We start from the raw sequence: 27705 nt of genomic DNA, 5'->3' as shown, positions 1-27705 counted from the left end.
TGCTCCACAAAGCTTTACTTTTCTGAATTTGCATTTCAGACGTCTCATAAATATTGTAATCCCCCCCCACCCCTCACACACACACACACACACACACACACACACACACACAGATGATTGAAGCTGAGGCCATGTTTGGAAAGCCACTCTTCCTTATGTCACACTTGAAAATCCTTTCCAATTATTGTTTGTTTTTTTCTGCTAGTCTACAGCCATATGTTTGCCCTGTAGCAGAGAAATATGTGACACCACATCTATTTAAAGTTTTTTGATATGCCGTGTTGCGTCGCAGACTCTGCAACAGACATCTTTGGCCCTATCTTTAGTGATGGCGTCAGGACTGCAGCTTCTTAGCCTCTGTTGCGTAGACACAGACATGCTGTGTTCAGAGTGTCAGTGCGCATGGTGGTTGCCATAGTTGCCTTCGCACTGGCTCCAGTGTGTGATGGCGTCATCGCTCATGCTGAGTTGACTCCACTTCTGTTTCTCTCTCTTCATCTCTCTCTCTTCATCTCTCTCTCTCTCTCTCTCTCTCTCTCTATCTATCTATCTGCCACTCTCTTTTTATTCAATACTTCACTTTTATTTCTGTTCCTTCTCCATTAGTTTTTTTTATGCATGCCTTCTGCCTGGCTCCAAGCTTATGTCTCCCGAGGTTCAGAATATGCTTTGCTTTCAGCCTGCGGTTTTACAGTCTATCACACTGTGCAAATACCTGAATCATTCCCCATTCATGACCAAGCCATTTAATTGTCAAGCCAGGTGAAGTGGCTTTCCCTCTCTAAGGTCCTTTAGCTAAAGTATGTACACTACCAGTCAAAAGTTTGGAGACAGAAATGTTCATTCCACTCCATTATAGACAGAATACTAGCTGAGATCATTTGCATTGTTTTTTGTTTCAGGGCAGCAGTTTTCAGATTACATTGAAAAACTATGTTTTAAGTTTTATGCTTACATAATTGCAAAAGGGATCTCGACTGTTGTAGAAAGAAATGGCTGATCTTTAATGCAATATCTACATTGCCCGTTATCAGCAACCATTCATCCAATGTTGCAAAGGCACATTCTGTTTACTAATCTGATATCATTTTGAAAGGCTAACTGAGAAAATATTGGAGAACCCTTTTGCAATGTATGCACATAATGTAATCTGAAAACTGCTGCCTTGATTAAAAAACAATGCAACTGATCTCAGCTGGTATTCTGTCTATAATGGAGTGGAATGGACATTTCTAAGTGTCTCCAAACTTTTGACTGGTAGTGTACATGTGTACTATGATCTTTGGGCTTTGTCAGTTGTTGCAATGCTCTCAGTCTGCACCCAGTGTCCAAACCCAGAATCACACTCCATTCATAATCTAGCCTACCCATTTGATTGTCAAGCAAGGAGAAGGGTTTCTCACTTTCTAAGGTCCTTTAACTAAAGTGTGATGTGTGTACAATTATATTTGGGGTTTGTCTGTTGCAGCAACACTCTGGCTTCAATATCTGGAGCTGAAATTGTAACAGATTCAACGTGGGGTCTCCCCAGGCAGTCTGTGGTATGGCTGATTGATGTTTGCAGTTAGAGGGGAAACGTGTCTGCTTGGGAAGGAGGGAGAGAGACAAGAGGGGCGAGGGATAGAGAGAGAGAGATAGAGAGAGATAGAACAACTATCCAGATAGAGCAACTGGATCAATAGAAATAGCTGTCATGAATCCGGGAATGCTCTTTCCGTGTGTTTTTCCATCGCCTGTGAAATGTTAAGTTAACCGACTACGAAGGTCAATACCCTTCGCAATTGCAGACGTCATGCTGATTGCTATGCTGAAATGTAGCTGCCTATTAACATCAATATTACAGATTCTTAGGCTAAATGTAATTGTACTCCTTGCAGAATGTGGGGTGTCTGTCCTGGGAGAAAAAGGAAATGCTGCTGACTATGCTGATTTGCACTCACGAAGACAGGCTACAGCTGGTATTCGTAATATAAAAAAGCTGAGAATGTGTGTAGAATGGGGAATTCTCAGTGCTTTGCTATTCAGTCCTGCCAAAAAGGGGTCATACTTTTTTACAAATATTTTTGTGTTATGAGGAATGCAATAAGAGATGTTATTATGGTGTTATTTATGACTTCATGACTCTACACTCACTGCCTTCCCATAGACTGTGAAGGTAAATAAAACCAGTATTGTCTTTCTCATTGTGAGCACTTGTGCAATTTGAGCTGAGGTGCTTGGCATGGCTGGGATATAGTGAGACCTTAGCCCTTTGCCAGAGGGCTGTGTTTTGTTGGTATGAAAGAAAAGTCTCTCCTGGAACAGAGCTGACTAGGGAGGACGCCCAAGAGATTATGTCCCCTCGAAACTAGAAGGAAATGGAGAAGAAGACGTGCTTTGGCCTGGTTTATTTTATGGGTCTCACATGAATGGAAATGGTTCATTTTACCCTAGTTCAATTTTACAAGAAAGATGTCTGCTGTTTGAATAGTTCAGTTTTACAAGGACGATACTTCTGCTGTTTGACTAGTTCAGTTTGACAAGGAACATGTTTCCGTTGTCAGTGTTACCAGTTATAGGCTAGTAAAAAAAGACAGTTTCATTCCTCCTTGAAAGGCTTTACTGTCTTTTCTTTACTTGGTTTCTCTTCTATTGGTCTATATTCTGTTTGTGGCGTAAGACTTCTGTCCAGTCATGCATGGCATGTGAATGGTGCAAGTATGATGACATAGTGTAAATGTCCAAGGTGTTTACTGTCAGTGCATGGCGTTGGATTTCAAAATAACGTGAATTTCAAGACTGAGGCAATCCTTCCACCTTAGCCTGATTTACACTGGGATTCTTTTGCAGCCTAAGGGGATGGGTGGGTTCCTTAGTGTGCCCTATAAAATGTGAAAATGATACACTTTATTCAGTTATTGGTTTGCCTCCAGCTGTCCTTATTGTCCTATGTTATGTTTGGCTCAGAGGAAGTTACACGTCTGTGATTTACCTCCTGTTATTCTTACACTTAGTCTTAGTTATAGTCTTGTTGTGCCAGATGTGTTTTGGATTTTGGGCAGAATTACATTCTGGCACTGTGGGGATGGTCTACATCTGTGCACGCAACTTAATGAAGTTTTGGTGTTGGAGTAGAACCAAAGCCCAGTGCAAACAAGACTGGCTTTTCCCTCTGAAATTAAGAGGATGAACCAAAGTAGTAATTTCTGTCTTCCACAACATTTCACTTTATGATTGCCTGTGTCCCCTGCACATCATTATTATGATTCTTTTTAACACAATATTGTAAACCATTATTTTGGACTCATTTTTGTGTCCCTCATGTAACCATATTTGTTTTCTAGATTATTTGTGAGAAAAGAGGCCAATCTCCTGCTTGGAAATTCATCATTAGTTATGATTATTATTAAGACATTCATAGTAAGAATACCCGAAAAGGTCTTTAATTGGTTGATTTTTTTAAAATAAATGCTCCATTTTATCGCTCCAATGCTTCAGCACATTTTTTATGTTTTAAAAGTTATTGTCTTTGGAAACAGATTTCGTTTTAACATTCCAGCCTGCATGACCATTATGTATAAAGACCAACCACTGGCAAGCAGAGACTAGTCTGAGGCCTTAATCAGTGCACTTCTTTTAAGTGGAACAAAATGGCCAACAAAAATATGAGGGCCAGCAATCACATTACTCTCATCATTGCAGAAAAACTCTTGCTCTCGCTTTTGTTAGCTAATCTGTCAGTTATTTTACTGTTATTTCTAAACCACCTGTATCATGATTCAGAATTTCCACAAAAAAAATCCTTCTTGAAGATTTAGGCTGATTGTTCCTTGACACTTTACATTTTAGCTCTACCTAGATGGCCTAATTGGCTCAATGTGCCATTTGAAGTCGTATGAATCTTTGCTGATTGAATTAAATTGATTGCGCAGGACTTAATGAATGTTTCAATATTCTGCTTGCCACTTGGCAGAATCCAATAGGGTTAAAACTTAATTATTTCCAATGACATAGTTCACCTGCTGAATAATTTCACAGAACAGCTATTTGAATGAACATGTCACACATTTCCTTTCGGTGTGACAGAAATATAACATCAGATATGATTTGAATATAAATAGTCTCAGAAATAGCATTAAAATGTGCTCCGCCTTACTGATTGTATCTGTGTTCAGCAAAACATTTTTTCACATCTATTTATATTTAACAAAAAAAAAACGGCTTAGACGAGACACAAGGTGCCCTTTGCTGTCTCATCACTCTCTGACCGAGTGAGGCCAAACATGGTCTTCTCGTGCTGGGCTCAACATGGCCTCTGTTGACTTGTGGATTTCCTGGTGATGAAGAGAGCCCTGTTTTCTACCACTGGCATATGGAAAGTGTTTGGCACAGAGCTGTCCCTCCCTGCCTGCCTGCCTGCCTCCACCCCCATAGCTTGGCATCGGGTCTGTCTGCCCTTGGGCTTTTTCTCTCTCATCCCCCCCTCTCTCAATCTCTCTATGTCCCTCTCTCTCTTTCTCTCTCTTTCTCTCTCTCTCTTTTATTTGGTCCTCTCTCTCTCTCCCTCTCTCTCTCTCTCTCTCTCCCTTCCCACCTCTTTCTCTCTCTCTCTCTCTCTGACCCTCTGTCTCTCTCTCTTTATTTGGCCCTCCCTCCTCTCTCTCTCTCTCTCTCTCTCTCTCTCCCTTCCCACCTCTTTCTCTCTCTCTCTCTCTCTCTCTCTCTGACCCTCTGTCTCTCTCTCTTTATTTGGCCCTCCCTCCTCTCTCTCTCTCTCTCTCTCTCTCTCTGTCACCCAAGCTGTGGTTCATGCCATGCCTCTATGCACTCTATGCGCATCATGTGTCCTCATACTTGTGCTGGCTTGGCTGCTCATGGAGCAGGCCAGTGTTTCCGTGTATATCTTTCAGCTGCATGTACTGGGCTGTGAAGTGGAGCTGGAATTCCCAGATTTCCATCACATTTGGTCTCTAGCACATTTTTTGTTGCCAATTTTAGTGTAAATAGAATAAGATAAATCTTGTGAATGCAGTGGAACAAATCATTTTCTCCCTAGTGTAAGAATGATTATTTTTTCCTGTGGTCTAGAATACATACCGGTACTATGAAGTTAAAATAGTTAAATCGGATAATCTGTAAGAATTGTTTTTTTCATTGTGGCTTCACATGCCAGTAGCTTAAGCCTTAACAGCAGATCCATTTTTGTTGTATTTAGATAATTTAAAATTATAGAGTCTTGGTTTGCAGATAATCATGTAATGTGATCTTAAATATGCAGTGATTTTGAGGGAGTCTTACTTTATCCTTTCTGAATATGAAAAACGAGTGATTTGTTGACAGAAACACACGTTGCTTGTAGGCTGGTGTCAATCTGTCAGCTTTTGCATGGGATCACCAGACCGAAAGGTGGTTGGTTTTGTGATTGATTTAATGTATGCAGGAAAAGCCCTTATTTGCATAGATCAGGGCGCTCTCCATCCATCGGCTGTCATTCAGGGAGATAGACGTGTGTGTGTGTGAGTGTGAGTGAGTGAGTGAGTGAAAGACAGAGAGAGGGAGAGGGAGTGTGTGCGTGTGCGTGTGAGTGAAAGAAAGAGATGGAGAGTGTGTGTGTGTGTGTGTGTTTTAAGCAGCCCATAAGGTTTGTAAATGAGGGCTCATGTCAGGAGCTCATGGAGGGTTCACTGAAGCACGGAATCAAGAGGTCCTTGTTTCCTTTCTGGCTCTGTGCTCTGACAGTTGTGTGGTGTGTCACCATGACTGTTTTTGTGTGTGTGAGAGTGAGAGAAGTGTATCCAGATAAGAATACTGTTCTGTCATAGGCAGATAGGCTAGTGTGAGGGAACAAAGTCATAGTAAGAGCCCTTTTAAATATAACAATCACTCTTCTCCACCACTGCCTTGTTTGACTGACCTTTACACTGTCTCAAATGTCTATTTGTTCCTGCCATTTTGTTATAAACGTAAGAAATGTAGGCCTACGTGTATGAGAAATACCAGCTCTGTATATTTTAGCCAAGACTACATAATCTACTGTACCAAGGGAGGTGTGTATGTGTTTGTGTGTGTGTACGTGTGGGGGGGCATCTAACTAGTGTGGAAAACGATACTGTCCCTCTGAGTACATTCAGGGGATTATTCCAACGATCACGGTTAGTCAAAAGCAGAGTAAGCCTGCGTTTTGAAATTCTGCCAGTTCCTGAACTGTAGATTGCTTTCTCTGCGGGCCTGTTTGTTTGCGAGTGATCCAAGCTGGCCTCAAATTCAAATGCCTGTAGCTGTAATATGCTTCCAAACAAGGAAGTGTGTAAGGGCTTGCTTAAAGATGTTTTCTAATAAGCTGCTGTATCAGCATTTGAACTCTGAGGGCTTTGACTTGTTTGGCGGTCTACATGAATCTTCCCCACATTGCGTAACAAATTACATTTGTCTTTAATTTAGCAGTTTACATGCGGACAGAGGGTGGGGAGTTTTTTTTTAAGTTTAGTTTTTTTGGTTTGTGGCTTGGCACTTCTCAGAGGAGTTTTTTTCTTCCCAAAGAGAACCCGTTGAGCTAAATAAAGAATGAGCCTGTGTCTTCAACACTGTCTAGAAGAGTCAACAGCAACACAGACCACATGATTTTACCCCTGGGAAAAACTGAAGAATTCACCAAGGGACACAAGATGGTTTTTGTGTCACATAACAGTGTGACACGTTGGAGTAGGTCCGTCTGAGCAAATATTTCTAGATTGAGTCAGTGATGCTATCAATATAGCTGCTTCCTTTAGTGTTCAGGCCAAGGTCCTTCCCCTGCATGTGCAGAAAACGTGACTGACAAGCAGAATATTTGGTAATTCCCTGCTGGCTGAGTGTAATCATCTTGCTTTATAAGATGGTTTTCAACCCCTTATCACATAGGTGTATTATGTAACCAACTCTTACACTTATAGCTTAGTGGCTTGTGATTTAAGGAGAATAATGCCAAAGTGCTTCAACTCTTTCACTCTCTTCACTTTTTCACATTGAAATCCTGTTCCTGCTATCCATTTGTTCCCTAATTACATAGTCTAACGTAGCTACAGAGGGCCATTGAGAGACATTATTTTTCCTCGTGTATTGATGGCAGGTATAACTTGAGAAGATTTTTGTCAAATATTACTGAAGAGCTGGAGAGCTGGTAATGCTTGTGCTCTACTGATGATTAAAGTTCAGTGACTCTGTACACAGCTGCTGGGAAATGGGAAGTCTGTGTGTCTCTGTGTGTGTCTCTGTGTGTGTCTGTGTGTGTCTGTGTGTGTGTGTGTCTGTGTCTGTGTCAGTGTAGTGGACTGAAATTACCTTAGGCAGTTCTGGTGCTCGTCTATGATCAGTAGCCCTATTGATAAGATGAGGAGTGTTAAACCGAGACACATAATTACTACTCTTTTGGGTGGTTTAACACTCCAAGGGCAGGACAAGAAGCATGATGAAATGTTGTCATTTAAAAAAAAAAAGTGTGGAAAAAATGCACAAGTCACTTCTGGTGAGAATCATTTTTTTCTTGTGGCTCCATGTGCTGACATTTTAAAGTGTTTGAGGCAAGTGTGTCATGCACTATGCACTGCCTCGTCACCCTGCCGTTTGGGCTGTAACTTGTCTTTTGAAAGTGTCTACTAACATTTTTGTCTTGTGGCTCGTGGTGGCAGGCCCACACACACCCCTCGGATGAACACTCGCCAAACGTGTGGGGAAGGGCTTCTCATTCCTCTCTCCTTCTCTCTTTCTTTTCTTTCTCTGGACTCCTTCTCATCTCTCTCTCCCAGTCTTTGTCTGCCTGTCCCTCCTGTTCAGGCATCCAACCATTTCTCATTTTCTTCAAACCTCCTCCTAGCCTCCTCTGTCTCTCTCTCTCCTTTTTTCTACACCTTCCTTGTCTGTCTCTGTGTGTGTCTCTCTCTCTCTCTCTCTCTCTCTCTCTCTCTCCTTTTTTCTACACCTTCCTTGTCTGTTTCCCTTTTTTCTTCTTTTCCTTCTGTTATCTCCCCATTGATCCAGCTCTGCTTTCTCCGTTTCCCAGCCTCCCTTGAGCTTTCCTCTTTTTTCTGCTTCTATCTCAGCCCTGTCCACCTCGCTTCACCCAATTGCCTTCTCTATTTCTTCCTTTTGTTTCCCTCTCTCTCTCTCTCTCTCTCCCCTGTTTGGAGAGATGTTGCCTGTGTCACTAAGACATGTGTTGTGAATGTCTGTGTTGTCTTTGTTTTTCTTGTGTTTGGGTGTCTGTGTGTGTGTTTGTTGTCTGCGGTGTGTGTGTGTGTTTGTGTGTTGTGTTGTATTGTGTTGGCGGTGCCATCGTCGATTGGAATCCTCTTTGCGGCGAGGTGTGGGGATTGGATTAGCGTCGCAGAGCTAAGGTCACCAAACCTCCAGGCCACACTCTCACTTTCTCCCACCTCCTCTCCCTCTCACCCCGTCCTGCCCACAGATCTCTGTCCATTCATCTCAGCTCTTCTCTTGTTGCTCTGCATCTCTTTCTCTCTCTCTCTCTCTCTCTCCACTCTTCTCTCTTCCTGTGTGCATTTTTATTTATTTTTTCGTTTTAATCAATGGATGAAAAGTAAGGTTGTGAAAAAGATTAATGAAATCCTATACACTCCCATTGGAGGAGAGACGCTTGAAGCTGCCACTTCCCATAATGGGAGTGTATTAAGCAGGCTTTGCCCTGAAGGGAGGCGGAGAGAGGTGGTTGAAGGAGAAAGAGAGAGAGGGAGGGGAGGGAGAGAGTGAGAGAGGGAGGGAGGGAGAGAGAGTGAGAGAGGGAGGGAGAGAGAGAGAGAGAGAGAGGGAGGGGCAGGGGAACGCTGGCGTTACCGCTGGTGCGCGTGTTGTGTTGGCGTCACTCATGCTGCGCTCTCCGCTTCTATTTTTACAGGTTGTGACTGAAGCTGCATTCCCAAGCGTGTGATGTGTGGCGGCCGTCTCATTTGAAGGAGCGAGAAGCTGCCGCTGCTGCTACTGCTGCTGTCCGTACTGTCCCCTCCTCCCTACCCTTCTCTCTCTCTCTCTCTCTCTCTCTCTCTCTCTCTCTCTCTCTCTCTCTCTCTCTCTCTCTCTCTCTCTCCACACTTCTCTTGGGATTTTGGGAGCTGAAAGCAACGAGGGGGACAGAGCCATCCGTGTCCAGGGCTGTCAGCGTGCATCTTGATTCGACCGCCTGCATCAAGGAGAAAAGAGAGCGGGAGGGAGAGAGAGGGTGTAAAGAAGTGGGGAGGGGGGGGGGAGAAAGTCAAATCTCTCTCTCTCTCTCTCACTCTGGGACACTTGTGAAGGGGAACCAAGGGAGATCCAAAGCTACGGAGAGGAGCAAAGACGAGTAGGAAGAGGAGGGGGGGAATACAAGGGAGAAAAAAAGAAAAAGAACACATGCTCCCAACTCCTGCCTCAGTTTCATGCGCTTGGAAACAACGAGAGTCACAAAAACGTGAAGGAATAAAAAACCAAAGCAAACAGAAGAGAAAAAGAAGTGTGCGGGAGAGAGAGGGGAAATAAAACCAAACAATAGAAGCAGCCAGCCTGAGCACTCGCGCTCAGTGTCAGATGGAGAGGAGGAGGAGGCGGGATTGATGAGGTTCCTCCCGCTGCTGCCGACGCTGCCGCTGCCCTTACTGCCGCTCCTGCCTGGACTCTTCTAATTGCCGTCCGCGCGGCTGATCGGAGAGGACCACTCGCTGCCGCTGCCGTTGCCGTGACTGCTGTTGCCGTCTCTTCCCCCCCCTTGCCTCTCGGTCTCTGCGTCCCTCCCCCCCCGCCATCACTCTTGAAGCTAATCAGCCCCGTCCGCGGGAGAGAGGAAAGGAGAGACATGGGAGTCCTGGTGTGTGGCGTCTTACTTCTGGCCCTCATCTGTCAAAGCCATAGCTACAGCGTCAGAGACCCCCTCAGCAGGTTTAAGAGGTGAGTCAGCCAGGAACAATTACCTGTGCGCACATATGCCTTAAGACAGACTCGCTTGTTCTGGGTTTCAGTACATTGAGTTCAGTTTGTTTTGGCATATTGAGGGCTGAAAAATTGTGTTGGCTGATGTTAGTTTTCTTAACTCTTTGAATTTGAGATCATAATCAGAAACGGTCGGGTTTTGCAAGATTGCAAAAGAACAGGAAGGATTGAGCAAAGCAAAAAAACAAGAACTGCATAAATTACGGTCCTTCATGCAGTGAGAGATTTCATGGGGGGCTGATTGTTTGCTTTGTGCAGATTGCCATATTGAATACATGGTGTTTTGTTGTGTTATGTTGTGTGATATGTCAGTGATATGTCAGTGATGTTAGGGGTCCATTTTATTCATATATATTTTTGCATTGTTGTTATTGTTGCATTTTTATTTTTTCTGCTGTGCCATTTTGGTTTTGGCTGATCACATATTTTAAAATGTATCAAAATAGTGCATTTTTGCTAAATATATACTTAATATAAATTCATATTACATTAAATTTTATATAAAATATTACATTTTCATGTATTTTTGAAAAAAACAAACAAACAAAAAAAAAAAAACAAAACCTTTAAATCAAACGTAAAACAAAAGATGATGGGAGGATGTTTTATTTTGTCCTCGTCCCTGTTTGTTTGCAAACCTCTCCTCTTTTGATTCTGGGAGCAGGTATCAGGAGGCTCCCTGGTCCGACCCAAATGACTGCTCCAGGATAAGACAGCCTGCCATCCAGTCCAACCCCCATAATCTGACACTGGACATCCGAATGCCAGGAGTGATCCCATCAGCAGTAAGCTATGCCACACCTCTCAAAGACACATATAACCAATGCCACAGCACATACATACCAATACAGTGATCACATATCCACCATGCATTTCAGCGGTGAGCAAAATATCGTTGTATAACAGTCCTGTGAAGGGGTTCTCGTTTGTTTGCGTATTGATAAGACCATACAGGAAGGGATTGTTAAGATCTTTCGTATGGCTATGGGTCTAATTTATGCAGAGGAGGGGGGTGGGGGTGCAGGCCTGTGGACGAGAGTCCTCCGGGAGGGGTAGAGGGGTGGATCTCCCGCAGTGTTTGTGTTCTCTCTATTGATCCATCAGTAATGTAGTCATTAGAGCTTGACCCTCCCCCACCCCTCTCACACACACACACACACTCACACGTACACACAGATGTAGCTAATTGAGCTCTCGGCTCCCAGCTACGTCCTCTTGTCTCGCTCACAATAAGACCTGCCCTTCTCTGGTTTTGCATGAATGGGGGCTGTTCCATTGAGACCAGTGTGAGGTGCATTCTGGGAGTCTTGTGCTTGTTGTGTTTTTCCGACTTTGCGTCCAACCAAAACACCCCCCCACACACACACACACACACACACACACACACACACAACACCTTGTGAAAAGTTGATAAAATCGCTGTGTGAGGGAAGTAGGGAAGCTAGGAGACGCTGGGTGGCGATGTTAGCAGTGGCTCGGGTGAGGTGGAGAGAGCAAAGATGGTGGTGGGGGTGGTGGTGGGGGTGGCATAGCTATTATTATTCTCCGCGCAGGTCTATGACTCATCGGTGAATGATTCATCGCAGCCGCCCGTGCTGATAACTCCGCCAGGAGGATTATGTGGTGTGTAACAATCCCAGGAGGGTGAGGAAAAAAGACCAGACTTCTATCTGGGCAGCAGGAGGAGGAGGACGAGGAGGGAAGAGCAGTCATTTTCAGCAGTATTGCGCTATTGATCATCAGCGGTTGACCTTTCACTAGTTCTCCAGCTTGGCCAAATATCTTGGCCGTACAGATACCATTAAATCGCCTCTCCTTCTCCCAGGATGACTGTTTCATGTTGTTGCTTTACACTCTAAGCTAGGATGAGGAGGTGATTGAATGTATGGGAAGGCGTGTGTGTGTGGGTGTGGGGTTGTATCCGACCTCATGACGTGCTGATCCTCTGCTAAATATCCACACAGCTGCTGACCTTAGCAAAGTTCCCTATCAGTATTTTGTCTCTGATTCAAACTGATGTCATCATTTATATAAAAGGTTTCCCTGCCAACTATCTGTCCCTTTGCCCTTATGTTTTTTTTTTATAATATTTATTTATTATTTCATTAATTTATTTGAAGACAAACTTGGCAGGATTAGTTTGTCTCTGCCATAACAGCTTCGAGAAAAAGAAATGCACCATCCCTTACAAATTGATGTAATCATTCCGAGCATAGCACACGGATGGAGGAACGACAGCCAAAAGCCATCAGCCATAACTAAGCAATTACGGCATTTGGCTGCGAACGACTTCCTGTCATGTTTGTTACAAATGTGTCAGTTAAATGGCTGTTCCCAGGAACTACGTTCACAGCTGCCATTTTTCATCCCTCCTTCTTTCTCCTTTCCTCTCGTTCTCCTTCTCTACACCATGCAGCTTTTGTTAGTGAAGCAAACAACAATATCACGCACATCCTGACAAGGCGGGGAGGGAGGAAGGGGGGATTTATGTTTATGAGGATGGGGAGAGAAGGGGCTATTTCGAGTCAAGGCAGACGTGCCGCTTGAACCGACTGCAGATGGAGAGGTCACCAAGAAAATTGAAACCAGGGAGAAAAGAATGAGAGAAGGAAGAAAGGAAAAAAAGAAACAAAAGGGTGAAGAAAACAACAAGAGAGCGTAAGAGGAAGGAGCAAATATAGCCATAAGAAGAAGAGAGGGGAAAAAGACTGTTTTTTTTGTGGACGCAGTTTGTCTCCATTAGTGGATGCTATACCATGGGCCTCCCCCTCCCCCTTTTGGAATATATCTCCCCGGCGTTACGCAAGGTTGGTCCTGGGGACGGATTTAAGGCCGCTGTGTGTCTGTCTAAACCAGAGGACGTGGCCTGACGCTCAGGTCTGCTGCCTGCGAGTCTGCGTTAGTGTACTGCCCGTCTACCTGAATCACATCAGCATGAAGGTCTGTCTCTGCACCCCCCATCTCAACACCCCCATCTCACCCTGCTGCCTGGAGATTAAGAACACAGCAGTGCGTTTGTGCAACTCTTGGGGGGGGGGGGTGCGGTTGTCTTCTGCCGTCTTCCTATGACTCACGATGCAGAGCTCTTTTTTAGTCTGTTTGCCCTGCACTGGCACATCGGAGATAATGAGGGGGTTGAGTGAGATATTAATGATTGACTTAGGGACTGACTCATCTCTGAGTGTTTCCAAAGAGCTTTTAGGAGAGACACAGAGCCTCCTGTTTACTGTATGCCTAATTGAGCTTCATGCATCGAGTGTAATGTCTGTTTTTAGCCTGTGAGAAAGAACCTAACCTAACTTCCTCAGGTCTTTTACTTTACTAACGATATATTTACTAACAATATTTATTACGTTTCTTTTTTCTGTTTCTTGTCTAACAGTCGGACACGTACCTGTGCATGGCTGTTCCTGTGCCTACCCAGAGGGACACCTATATAGGTGAGTGCCTCTGTGCAGTTCCCCCCTCTCGGTCCTCCATCTCAAGTACTCCCCTAATTTTGCCATACATAAATATGTAAACCGACAAACACCCTCTTCTTGTTCAGTGGATCATTCTGAATGAAGGTGTTTAGGGTATTATGCCTTCTGTTCTGCTGTTTTCTGTTATTTTCTTGCGCCTGTAAGTGGCAATTTTATTCCTTCAAAGAGGATTATGCATTTTCACTTTGAGTCTCAGAACACTCTGACAGACTTGATTATCAGCCCTCCTCCCCATTCATTCCATTACAGCAGGTGAATTCATAATAGTGTTAACGTAATTCTGGTCCACCGTCAGTTGCTATGGCTAGACATCCTCATTTGTCCACGCACACAGGCGGCCTGTTGTCAGAGTTACAGCAGTCTCACAATCCTGCTCTCTGACCTCTTGACCTCTGCGTTGTGTTTGTGTCTGAAGCTGAGAGGCCTCTGTGGAAACAGGGATCACTATAGACGGTGTGTACACAGCTCTGTTGGTCTCCAAGACTCAGCCCCGGCCAAGCCAGCCCTTATTTCTTTATCCCCCACTGTGTGAGTGCAGTGGCAGAGTGGTGAAGTGAGAGCGTTTCCAATCCTGTTAACTCGTAGTGGAGGAGAAGACAGGACGGGGCGCCTAACAAAAACACAGAAAGCTGTAAAAATCTGCTCTGAGCTATCGCACTACACACATCAGCACCTTTACTGTCAGCACAGTTTAGTGTCTCATGTAGATTAATTGAAAAAAAAAAAACTTGCCTCGCGCGGTTCCTTTTATTGCAGAGTGCTGTTGTAATGATTATCTGTGAGTGGCGAAGAAATACTGACTTCACTCATGAATAAAATGCTGATAATGGATTATACCAAAAAGTGTTACGGTCACATTGTTTCGGAGGGCTAGTAGCATTGCAATGCATATGCTGGAGGGCTGTGATTTTGGCAACACTTGATGTAATTAAATGAGAGACTCTGAGGTAGATTTGCTGAGGGTTTAAGGGGATTGCCTGTATAACCAGTGTTGTAATGTTTAAAGACAGTAAACAAACAAAGACGCAATATCAGCATATATTCAATTAATTTGTTTTTGTATCAGAACAAGTTTTATTATTAATTCTAAGATAGAAGTTATGATTTATACCCACTTCACCAACCAATTGATTCTACATGCCGTTGTAAGACAACTCTTCATCAAGGGAATATAGCTATAGAATGCTAAAATCTATAGATATGTAGTTATGGACACTATGGAAATGTACAGTAATACATGGGCTCTGGAATAGATGCCCTTTAAGACAGGATCAGTATGAAACATGAAACATATCGCAGGAAGGTGTAATTATTTATGTGTACTTACAAAATAGATGCTTACTTTGGGCTGAAACAGCAGCCGCATGATTGCGTCCACCCATGTTGATTGCACACACACACACCCACCTCTTAAGATGTTGGCTAAGAGCAAACAGCAAACCACCCCACAATGCCTCATCATGCTAACGAGCGTTTTGTAACGCTGCAGTCATTGCGGTTAGGTGTTCATAGGGTGTTTGTGTATCTTCGCCTCTCCTGTTGGTCTGAGGTTGTTCTCACAGTCTGGAGTCTTGTCCATTTAGAATAGAAGCCATCTGTCAGCTTTGATTAGGGCGACATCTTTGGCTCATCTCTCTGCGTACGAATATTTGCATATTCAGGGAGTCGGGGAGCTGCATTAACAGCATCGCAGACAGGCTATGATGGGTGACAGTCATAATATGGATATATACAGATGCATGCCTCATCTAGAATAAAGGCTCATCTTTTGGGGGTGCTGATTGAATGAACTCTACATGGATCTACATGTTAGAGTTCATGTCTTTCTATCGTTATCTGGTTTGTCGCCAATTTGCACAGGTGAATGCTAATACCGCGATGGAGAGGTTGTTTACAAATATAGATGTTCACTCAGTCACGGAGAGCAGATCATAATCTGGCAATAAATAAAATTTAGGTTTGGCCTCTTGAGTTTTCCCTCCAATTAGCATCTTTTAACACAGGCAGAATACTAAGGAGCCAGTTAAATAATATTGTAACTCCCAGGCACTGTGTGTTGTGATTTACGTTCCACAAATTACTTACAAGGGATCATTCTTGAAGAGGCCAACGGCTGCATTTTATACTTTATGGCTCATGATGAATTATTCAATGCCTCTGCAGGAACAAACAAACAAACAAACAAACAATAACATGCAGCAAAACTGACTTTGCTTATGCCATGTCTTTGATGACTTCCTAAGCCCCTGGCAATCTGGTTAGCCAATTGGCACGGAGCACTTCTCCAGTAGCGTCGTCGCTGGGTGAGAAGAAGCAGTCATGTGACCAGCTGGCATGCAACAGTGTCGTTTGTTATTGCATATTTTAATCCTTCTCCTTTCCCTTGGTGGGGTCTGTGTCTCTTCACACGGCTGCGTTGGGTTATCGAAACTCCAGGTGCATTGAGCTGCCATTTCAATTACGCCGTGTCGACAGCAGTGTGATCAATGGCAGGCCACCCAGCCACGCGTAAAACACACCGTGTAATGGCGCCCAGTGAAGCATGTAAAAGAAATATCGACAGTGGCCGATGGCTTGATCAACAGAGAGAGGTAGAGAGAGAATAAGATAGATATGAAAGAGGGATAGAGAGCCCAGTGATGGCCTGATGGGTTTGGTTGTTTACCCAACTGTCCACCCCTGTCCCTGAGTGGAGAGTGATGTCTACATCTGCTTCTCGTGGCCTCTCCTTACCGCTCATGGAGGGCGACTGATTGGAGGGGGGGACTCCTCATTGCCTCGGTGATTAGCATCCAACTGTTTGTTTTTCCACACGAGTGCATGTTTAGTCCCACGGAAGAAAGAACGCTTCCTTACACAAGATTCCCATCACAGCACAAAAAAAGCAGCAGGCTATTTTTTAATTACATTTGTGCTGTAAAAAAAGAAACCTGTGTTTACAATTTTTTTTGGGAGGGAAAGAAATCCTCCACCTTGGGTGAAGACGAGTGGGTCACAGACACACGTTGGCTAATTCTAGGACTACACAATCTGAAATGTGTACAAAACTGAGTGGCATGCATAATTCAGATAGAATTTGACAGAATTTGTCTGGAAGGGAAAAGTGCTGCGATGGCCAAGGCTGAGCTGCTGTTGTGTTCTGTCGTCCCACGACAGATGAGGAAATATACCAGGACTGTCCACCTCTGGCCTCTCCTCAAACACATCATCCATTATTCATGGCAGGATTATTCTTCCTGGGAGAGAAAGTGAGAGAGACAGGAGAGAGAGGGAGGGAGAGGAGAGAGAGAGAGAGAGTTGTGAGAAGAGACTAAGTGAGAACAAGGGACTTCGATGGAGCTAGATAAGAATAGAGAGGAAAAGAAAGTGTGAAAAAAAGGAAGAAGGAGAGAGAGGGAATCGTGGAGCTGTCAATCACTTTCGTATGGAGAGTGCATTGATTTTTCTCTCTTGCCCACAAGGACGGCTGGCTGGATGGTTTGTTGCCAAGCTTGATGCACGGCCCAATAACCAAAGAAAGATATGGAAGTGCTGCTCATATTTCAATTCCTCCACTTCCCCCCCTTCCCCAGCTCTTGGTAGTGCCGCCCTGGGTAGTCTGAGGGTACGTCTCCCTATTGCATATTTAATAGAGTGGTATGGTCGTAAATCAATGAAAAAAATCAGCACAAAACCTAAAATCCCGTTATCAACAAAAGCCCTGCTATACATACTTAATGTCCTTTGTGGAAATGCACAGCATGGGCAATTTGTTTCGCAGTACAAGATGCCTGCCTGGAGATGAAAGCGTCTCTGAGTTGTGTATGCTAACTTTTGCTCTCTCTCATCCTTCACAGTGGACTTTGTGCCTCATGCGTCAATGGACACAGCTCACCACATGCTCCTGTACGGCTGCAGGACCCCTGTGTCCACCAAAGGTTACTGGTAAGCAGGAGACTGTAGATGCTACACTTCTGTGTTGTCTTTGTTGTCTACCTGAATTTAGTAGTGCCTCTCTCGCTTATTTACCTCAATGATAATCTCGTAATTTAAAATCTGAGGTAATTACAGGCTTTGTTAACTCTGGAGTAATGAAGCCGTCTCTTGCATCTGACACCCGAGATATATGGGATGCAGGGGGGGGACGATTATCTGGGATTATCTGTCTTGCTTTACCGTGATGGAGAAATGTAGCACACTCCATCATAGTAGACATGAAAACAAAGTGGCTGTGGAAGGTTTTCTGTTAAACGAGTTTTAAAGAAATTAATTCGGCAAAAATGCGCCGCTAATTGTTACTTGAGGATATCATGCCAGCCTTGCACAGTGTCACCGAAGCAGTTAATGTGTGGGATGACTATTGTCCCCTGAGCAGAGAGAAAAAGAGACAGAGAGAGAAAGCCAGAGACCTGGAGCTGGAGACATTCACTAATAAACTTGCCAGTTACCATAGCAACTGCAGCCACCTCAACAAAAGAGGGGGGAGGGTAGGATGGGGGTGTTCAACCCAAGGGAGAACTGTTCTTCTCCAGATCCCTTCAGAGTGTTATCTTAAGGCTGTGTCATGGAAGAAACACAAAAGAAAAACACCACCGAATGTGAGCCATCTCCCACGACATGAGCAGAACACCCAGCGAGGCCCACTGGATGAAAACACTTTGAAAACAAGGCCAGAGAAAACTACATCTGATAGATCTCAATTCAAGAAGAAGGAACACAACAAAAAAAACATGTTTTTTTGCCCAGAATTCAGTCAAAGAAGCTATCATGCTTGACATGGTCTGCATCTTTTGTTTTATTCCATCCTGTCGTAAACCTTATTATAGGGAAATTGTTGCAGTGCCATGCTATTCATATTTGCGTGGGCGGGAGTTAATCCCCCCACACACACTGTTTCATTTATCCACCCTTTTTTTCCATCCAGTTTTTCATCAAAAATTAATCTCTAACAGGGATGAACTCCCCCCTCCTCATCCTCCCATTTGCTAACTCTTAACACCCCTTAACCGCCCCCACTCCGAAATAGCATTACCCATTCTGAGTGTGAAAGCTGTGCAGAATTGCAGAAGATCCTATGAAGCTTTAGAAATCAAAGAGAGAGAGGGGAGTCAGTGAGGGGGCTTGAAAATAGGCCATTCAGCGGGACGGGACTAGCAATCACACTCCCCAACGCCCAGATCCACAGCAAACTGAACCAGAATTGAAAAGCACCATATTTGTGTGCCTGTGGACATCACAGACCAACCGCTGCAGCTGCAGTCCACGAACGGCATCAGCTGAGTGTGCTGTTTTGAATGGAACAGCCGAGACAAAAACGTACGTCGCCATTGACGTACTGTCAGACTCCAGCGTCAGTCAAAATATGTTTCTCACAGGGTGCTGCTACAGTGTCTTTGGGGAAAAACACAGGTGTCAAAACCAGCTTGAAAGGGCATTTGTGCCACTTTAAGCCTTTCAGTTTCTTTTCCAGGAAGAGTATCGAGAAGATGGAGCCTTACCTGTGCGTTACTAATCAGAAATGCTTGGTATCCTGACATATTTTTAGGATTCTTTTAGTTGTTTTTCTTTTTGGACGAATTGGGCTTTTTATATTTTCGCCCGTAAGGAATTGATTTGTATTCATACTGCTGTTTGCAGAAAGCAGCATCCCAAGATGTTGGTAATAATCTGCGATTAGGGCATTAGCACAGTGCCTCACAGAGTTTAAGGCTCGGAGCCAATTAGATTTCAGTTCAGTTCTGGAAATGTGAAAAGTCTATTTTCAGGGAAGTGAAGTCAGTTTCCATACAGTCGGTGTTACTTGCGTACGCTCGCGTAACCAAATAGATTGATGGCTCCATTATGGAGTGAATGTGAAGTGGAGGTCTGCCGGTATCCCTCTCTGAAGTCGGCTGTTTGGTTTGTGTGTGTGTGTGTGTGTGTGTGTGTGTGTGTTGAGGGGGTGGGGGGGTTTGTTTGTGTATTGATGATTCCCATGCACCGTGAGGGATTAATGGACTGGGTCTGCGGGTTGCTGCATTGAGCGGAGCTTCTGTGTGTCTTCACCCAGGGACTGTGGGGCGGAGCAGGGCACCTGTAAAGACGAGGCCAAAATCATGTACGCCTGGGCCCGCAACGCCCCTCCTACCAAACTGCCCAGAGGTAACCCCCCCTCTTTTTTTCTCTCTCTCTTTCAGTCTTTCTTTTCACCCCTCTCTCCCTTTTAGTTTGCATTTCACAGCATCACTCTTTCTCTATCTGCCCCCAATTTGTCCCTTTCCACCCTGTGGTCACTCTGTTTCTTTCTTTTTTCTTTCTTGCTCTCTCTCTCTCCCTCTCTCTCTCCATCTTTGTTTGTCCTTTCATCCCCATTTCTTTCCCTTTCTCCTCCTGTCATAATCCCCTTCACGTTATCCAGCTCCAGAATAATTGGTCTCTGCTGAGAATCTAATCAGTCTCACAGCTAGCTAATGCCTGTGGGGATCTGCTGTCTTTCCAGATGTTGGATTCAGAGTTGGGGGTGACACCCGCATCACCCACTTTGTGCTGCAAATTCACTATGGTGACGTCAGTGCATTTAGAGGTAAGCATCGACCAGACACGACAAATAACATTTGTTAAGAGTTAAGCGATGAATCATTCCATGCTCATGTTTTTGAGATGGGTTGAAATATTTAAAAATGTCAATGTCAGTCAGTCAGGCTACCTTAAAAGAGTCTGACAGGTCTCAGACTCAGACGCTAACAAGCGTTCTTTCCCAGTGTCGATCCTGCCATTTTTGTTTTAGCCCCGGTTATACATGCCGTGCTTCCAGACCCAGCGGTGGAAATATCCGTGGCTGTACGCTCCGTAAGCCCACCCAGAGCCTCTTAATTCGCCTGCGTGGAACGCTGGCCTCGGTGCAGCGGGGGCAATTTAGTTCATTATGATCTAATAGGCATTGCTGTGTGAGCTCCCCCGACAGACGCCATTGCACCAGCCGGCCCGGCCCAATCAGCTGCCACAACTGTTGACTTAACCGGACCGGACCGGCTGGGCCTGGCCCTGACTCTGGCCCCTGTGCCGCCCTACTCAGGGGAGAAGGGATTGTTTTTTCGGGGCTGCATGCAAATAGGCCTGTCATCAATTGATTGAGCCCAACCACAATGCTGTGAATAAATTGTGTGTGTGTGTGTGTGTGTGTGTGTGTGTGTGTGTGTGTGTGTGTGTGTGCGCACTCTTCCTTCCTGCTTTGCCCTGTTTGTTTGTGTGTGTGTGTGTGTGTGTGTTTGGGTGTGTGTGTGTGTGTGTGCACTCTTTTCCTTCCTGCTTTGGCCTGTATAGGGAAAATAAGGAGGGTTCGCTGCCTCGGTAAACAAAGGTGGACCCGTTTGATGCCATTTCAGTGAATAGCCCTCTTATCTGTGGTCCGTCTTTGACAAAATGTCATTAACATTGGAGTGAATGCATTTCGGACTAAGGGGTAATTCAATATGCAGCAAACGCATTATGCTATCGTTTCTATTGCCAGCTTTGAAAATGAAAAGGAGTAGAGACAAAAGTGGCCTGAATCACCTGAAATATCCTCCGTAAATAATATAGGAAGTGGCAGCGGCAGCACATTGTAGCCCCAGTAGGTAGGGTGCCCTTCCTGACACAAAGCACCCCCTCAGCCCTAGTGCTGCAGAGTGGAGAGCCTGCACGTGTGAGTTTATATATAGCCTAGCCAGCTGCAGCGCGCGCTACGTGCCTCTGCCCTGTTAGCATGCAGAAGTGGTTCTGTTTACCGTTCTAATGGAGTGCTCTAGAGAATTTTCGCTTGCCGTATTGATGTGGACCCATAGGGTTGGAGTTCGCTCACTGCCTCACACACACACACACACACACGCCTGTCTACTGCATAATTTACGAAAGCACCTCTGGATTTATTCGGATGTGTTTTGGGAGAGAGGCCCTAAGTAATGAAATAATTGAACGTGATGATGTTGCTATAGTCTATTTGTGTGTGTATATGTCTTTGTGTGTGTGTGTGTGTGTATGTTGTGTGTGTGTGTGTTGCTACTCACATATTCAACTCTTCCTGCTGTGAAGTCGGGGTCATGGAAATTTCAGGCAGCATTTTATCTGCCTCCTCTGAAGATCTCATCTGTGTTTCATTTGAACTAAACTGATCTATGTTGCTCCTTAAAATGGCAGGTGTCGATGCGAAGGCAGTGAGTCATTGATCTTCATTACGCTCAGTTGTGTTTGTTTATTTCACTTGATGAAAGTCAAAATGAGACACAGTTTTTATACTCTGACATTTTCAGTCATTAAAATATCATCCAAACTTTTTTTTTCCCCCTCAGATCACCATAGAGACTGCTCAGGGCTTACTCTCACGATGACTTCCAAACCGTAAGTTTCAAAGGCCGCCGTTTTCCACATTAAAACACTTCCTCCTTCTGTGTGAAAGCTCTCCTCTGCAGGGCTTCTGCATGTGTAATATACTTTATAGGAATGAATGTCTGCTTTTCATTCGGACAAGTCCAGTTGCTCCGCTTGACTCTGCTAGATGTCTATATGACTCATTGAGTGGTCAGTATGGTGGAATACTAACCCCTGCCAGGCTCTTTAATATTTATCTACCTCTGCTGGCGTAGCGCAGATGCCCTTAAAGAAATAAAGGCCATAATTTGTGTTCAATACCAGGAGCAGATCTGCAGTGTCTTGACAGTGGGCTGATGAGAGAATGCAGGTATTATGTACTTAAAGCAGCCAAATGACTTCACGCTTGACAGAGCACCGCACTCCAGGAGGCAGTGATAATCCGAGCGCTTTAAAAAGACATCCCATAATGAAGCAAATGAATGCGAACGGATGTGAGGTGTGTGTGTGTGTGTGTGTGTGTGTGTGTGTGTGTGTGTGTGTGGGGAAGACCCATTTCAAAGGCACCCTAGTTTTCCTCATAAATAAACTGGAGTGGATGCTTAGGAGAGAGGGAGAGAGAGAAGAAGGGAGACAGAAAGAAAGAGAGAGAGATAGGATGGATGCGGTGGTGGCAGCAGCAGTCTCTGTGCTCTTGTTCTGGGCCGAGGTGGGGGCGTGTTGTATGGTAATTGATAAATGGTGATGTGGCAAGAGAAATGACATTATTGAAATGGCTCATTGACCTGCGCTGTGTCTCTTAGCTTACAAGTTGCAAGTGTGTGCAGTGTGTGTGTGCAAGTGATGGAGTGGGAGGAGGTTGAGTGATGTACCAGCTTCTTTAGAGGAGCACAGTCTCTCTCTCTCTCTCTCTCTCTCTTTCACACCCATCCACATACACACACACACACACAATCTCTCTCTCTCTCTTTCTCTCTCTCTCTTACACACTCTCTCTATTTCTCACTCGCTCACTTCTGTCAGCATGCAACTTGTGTTTAAAAGCAAAGATTAAAAAGCTACAAACATCATCCATGCAGGGAAAGTGATTTTGCAGGTCACCTTGCATTACCTCCAGCTAGTTGGCATTGTCATTGACTGTGGCACAGATAGACTTCAGGTTCAGTTCCTACAGACATACTTCTCACATCTTAGGGTAGCAGTGTGAGCAAGGTGTAAATGATAGATTTTCTTGAGGTGTACTTTGGATTACTTTTCCTGATATTCAGCATGGGGTTAAAACCAGGGCAGAATTTGCCTATGATGTTTTTAACCTACTGGCTTGGTCAGATTACATGTCATTTTACTAATACATGCTATACAAAAACAAGTACACTATCATGTAATCTCACCTGACAAATAAACTGACCAGCTTGTTTCCTTTTTAATCCCGTTTCTCTTTGCTATGAAAATGTATAACCTTTAAAAAATTCCAATTTTCATATTCTCAACTCCTATCTGTACATGGTAATAACTCCTCTTTGTATGCTGTGTTGTCCTTCATTATCGCTCAGTGTATTCTAGCTTGAACATGTTACCATGGTCACGCTATTTATATTGTTCTCTTTATTGAGCATGATATGATTATGAATCTTGCAGACCTTGCTACCATTTCATTAACAGTATATCATTTTTGACACTGTTCATATGGTTTTATCACACATGTTGTTTCACCTATTGTTAACCCCTTGTTTTATCCTAATGATGCTGATGAGGATTGTTATTAGCATGAATAATGATAATGACATAAGTATTTGAAGCAGCACTACTTACAGTGGTAGTATGTAATGGTGGAGTATATATAAGCAGGGGTGCCGCTTGGTGACAGGTTGGTGGTGGGTTAGGACGATTCTAAGGGCCCAGCACTGTCAGGGGCCCCCAGAGGGTATGTCATAGGGCCCAAATTATCTAGCTGCTCCCCTGTATATTAGCATGTACTACTACTGTATAACTACTGTATATAATATGGCTAAATAATATATATTATGGCTATGCTACTGTACTATAGAGTAAGTAGTAGTTGTATGTTTTCCTACTTGTCCATCTCCGAGCTCTCACATGTTGCTGTATGGCTTTTGGCCCACAGACAGCCCTTTATTGCTGGCATGTACCTGATGATGTCTGTAGACACAGTCATCCTCCCGGGAAAAGAGGTGAGTGGACAACCCAACATGCATCCTTTCCTTCCCCTTCCCTTTTTCTATTCCCCGTCTCACACACACACACACACACACACACACACACACACACACACACTCACACTCACACTCACACTCACACTCACACTCACACTCACACTCACACACTCACACTCACACACACACACACACACACAGACACACACTCACACACACTCTGGGCCCAATGGCTTTTGTTTAGCTCTAAGCGGGACTCCCTGAAGCGTTATAGGAATCGAAGCACTTTGCGTCCTCCACACACTATCTCATCTATCGACCCCTCCCCTCTTTTACCCCCTTTTTTTCCCTTTTTTTCTTTTTTTTCCGTTTTTGAATGACCTGCTGATTTGGTAATCATCGCCTGTAGATTACTGTTGTATGGCGAGATTGAGATAACGTTCCCTTCTTGCCTCAGGTGCTTTATCTAATAGCCCATTTCACACTTGTGCTTATCTTGCGCTTTGGCCTCCGAAAATGAGGTTGTCTCAGCTGTTGTTTGCACTTTCTGTGCATGTTATTGACCAGACTGTTGTTTTTGTGTTCGCCTCCTCCTCCACAGTGACAAACGCAGACATCGCCTGTCCTTATGTGTCATATCCAATACACCCTTTTGCCTTCAGAACCCACACACACCGTCTGGGTAAGTTTGTTGAGTGAGTTTGCAACAGTATACACAATAGTGCTTGCTTGTTTTTCCTTCTACTGGATGTTCTTCTGTCTGTGGCTTGACGCAGGTATATTGTGTACTTATCACAGGTCAAGTTGTCAGTGGATACAGAGTACGTGATGGAAAGTGGACCCTGATTGGACGTCAGTCGCCACAGTTACCACAGGTACGTATTGTTCTGAATCAACAAATGTTTGGAAATGCCGTTATCTTGACACTATGTATTTTTAGCCATCACTGAGCAACGGTATTCATATCACCATGGAACTTACAAGAGCTTTGTTCCATTTTACTGGTGCTGCTTATTTAATGTTGTTTTAATGTAGATAAGAGTAGGGCTGCTGCTCCGAAGCTATTTGACGAATGCATGCTAAGCCACACTAAAGGCAACTGTCAATAACAGTGACAGTCAAATCCGTCACTGCGGTCGATACTCAAACCCGTATGGTGTGTGTTAGTGAATTTAAAGGTCATCGCTAAATGATGCATGCAGAGGTTTGGACTTAGGATGAGTGCTACATCCCTCTCCCTCCAGAAACAGACAAACACACAGACACACACACACACACGCACTATGCAAGCACTTGCCCTGACTTACACTAACATAGCAGGGCACTGATCCTGAAAACACAGCAAGCTACAGTAACATACAGAGGCATCTACTGCGTAAGTAAACAAGCTAAACAGTCATTGACACGAGTGTTGTTTATCTGGAGTATAATGCGATTTGGAGCTCTGGTGTCAAGCATGCGTTTTTCAGAGCACTTTCCGGATGGATGAAGCATGTAAGAAACATCACTGTGGTGGAGCCAAGACTTTGTCGGGCCATATAATGAGTCGGTCTCAGTTTGTTCGTCAGCAGCACTGCAGTAATGGGATGGCCTTCCTGGGAAATCTGCTTGTTTGGACTTTGCTGTGTTTACTTGTCCGTGGCCCCTCAATGTCGGATTTTCCCCCATGCTGTTTGTTTTCTGGTGCAGCTCTAATGAAATCTAAAAATGCACTACAGTTGATTGGCTGATGATATGCAGCTGTGGTGGCTGGCCTTGGCTGGTGCTTTATTGAAAGGGTTGATCCAGGTGCTGATACAGATTAATCCCATCAAGGATTTCAATCAGCATCAAGGGAACAAATATGAAAAGCATCGCGTCGGATACAGTGAGGACAAATATTGCATAATTTCAGTGATGGGTTTCACATTTTCTGAAATTTCGATCCCTTTTCCCACCCCTCTTAGTTTCAGCTTGACAGGCAGGCTAGCCCAAGACATAGCACAAGAACAGAGATGAGATATAAACGCTAGGACTGAAATAGCATTTTATTTTATCACTGTGCCCTTAAGCAGAACCCGGGTCTGGCCACTGCCCCCCCCTGCTTCCTCCTGCCTGCCCCCCCTACCCGGCCACACCCCTGCACACAGATCCAGTCGCCTTTCCACTTCCAGTCTTCAAGCTCAATGTCAGAGCCCCCGCGGACTAGCCATGAGCCATGCCAGCTCGCTCACATGTGAAATAGGAACGGACACAGACAATGCACTGTCACAGCGCACACTACCACGACACAGTCATTCCCACTTCAACACACTTACCCTCTGCTTGCACTGCAGTCATTAGGGCAAATCAAACAGGCAATATACACTTCATATTTCATCACATAAGCACATTAAAGGGGAATACTGGCCTAGATGAAGTAGAATGCTTTACAAAGAATACATTTTGAGCAGTGGGGCCAATGTCCACACTCCCCACCAGCACTGTGTAAACATGAGAGAATAAATATCAAAGGTGAAATAGAAAATAAGCCCTATTATATTCCCCCATTTTAAAATTAGCTGTGATCATTGTACATCAAAAACATATGAACGGCTGTTACAGATTTTTTTTTTTTTTTTAAAACAGCCACTTCTATTTGCATTGAAAATAAAAGTACAGAATTGCTCTCCACATGGTTTTAGTCTAGCACAGGAATTTTCAAATCTATTCTCTACTTTCCATCATCATCATCAGTCACTGGTCTGACCCCGTTGGTCCGGTCGTTTAGATTGGCTGAGGACTCTTTGCCCTTTGCTGCTGTATCCCTTTGTTGAGTTCTGTCCAACTATTAGATTTGGAAACATTGCCGTTCACCCTTTTAACTTTTCCAAATCCTCACATATGACCGTGCAAGAAACTTTGATCCTTTTTATACTTAGGTGTCATCTCAACCATGAAATTACTTTTGCCCTTGAGAGATTCACTTTACCTTAGCTAAGCACATGAAAATCTGCGAACATACTTTTTTTTCATTATTAAACTTATAAGTGTCTCCTCTTGTAGATAGATATGTATATTGATTTTTGGGCCTCAAAAATACATTACAGTGAAATTGGTTTCTACCTCTTGCCCTTTTCTTATTAGTTTTTTTTTTGCAAAGGATTTAAACTCTGTCAGTACTGGAAATGACATCTCGACAATTTGAGAAAGGTTGCCGTAAAATCATATATGCCATTGGCCTTTTTTGCTGCCATCACTGTTGCATGGTTGTTGCAAATCTGTATGTATAATTTAGGGGGAAAAACACTGTGGGAACTACTTTGCTGTTTGAACAAAATGGCGGACTTGCTTCTGAGGTTTAGTAATTTGACACATTTCTTTTGTGTTTTTTCTTTCTTTCTTTCTTTTTTTTTTCTTTCTTTCGTTCTTGCTTTCTTTCTTTCTTTTGTGTCTGTTCCTGTCCAGGCGTTTTACCCGGTGAGCAACTCCATCACGGTGGAGTTCGGAGACACGCTGGCTGCCCGCTGCGTCTTCACTGGGGAGGGGAAGACGACAAAGACGCGCATCGGGTGAGTTCTTTCTCTTCTCTCCACTGATAATTTATTCATCGTCGCCTGCCCCTCGCCTGGTCCACAACACTAGTCCCAGTACTCCATAATTCAGGATGACGGCGGAGAGCTCTTCTCGGCGCTTCTGGAGCTGTGCAGTTCAAGATGGTACACTGATTTCTACTAGCTTTACTGTGAATAGTGCTGTTCCGGTGCTGTTCACCGGTCAGTCTGTTGTTCCCAGACCGTTGAGCAAGCACCACACATTTTACTTTTACATTTATGCACCATCTACAGTGATGG

General features: G+C 44.2%; 1 protein-coding gene across 1 annotated transcript in view; it reads left to right on the top strand.

Moving 5' to 3' along the window:
• Positions 1-27705, top strand: part of pam (peptidylglycine alpha-amidating monooxygenase) — a 53658-nt gene that overhangs the window by 2626 nt on the left and 23327 nt on the right. Inside the window, exons 2-12 of the mRNA XM_048258394.1 lie at positions 8870-9891; positions 10598-10718; positions 13316-13373; positions 17252-17339; positions 19444-19535; positions 19873-19956; positions 21701-21749; positions 23845-23915; positions 24495-24575; positions 24692-24768; positions 27320-27423. Of these exons, the coding sequence (XP_048114351.1) occupies positions 9800-9891; positions 10598-10718; positions 13316-13373; positions 17252-17339; positions 19444-19535; positions 19873-19956; positions 21701-21749; positions 23845-23915; positions 24495-24575; positions 24692-24768; positions 27320-27423 (917 nt within the window). The 5' untranslated portion in view covers positions 8870-9799. The remainder of the gene's footprint in view (positions 1-8869; positions 9892-10597; positions 10719-13315; positions 13374-17251; positions 17340-19443; positions 19536-19872; positions 19957-21700; positions 21750-23844; positions 23916-24494; positions 24576-24691; positions 24769-27319; positions 27424-27705) is intronic.

Source organism: Alosa alosa, chromosome 12, assembly GCF_017589495.1.
Source record: "Alosa alosa isolate M-15738 ecotype Scorff River chromosome 12, AALO_Geno_1.1, whole genome shotgun sequence".
In the NCBI taxonomy this organism is placed as follows: domain Eukaryota; kingdom Metazoa; phylum Chordata; class Actinopteri; order Clupeiformes; family Clupeidae; genus Alosa; species Alosa alosa.
Note: the sequence above shows the minus strand (reverse complement) of the source record. Positions and strands in the feature narration are given on the sequence as shown.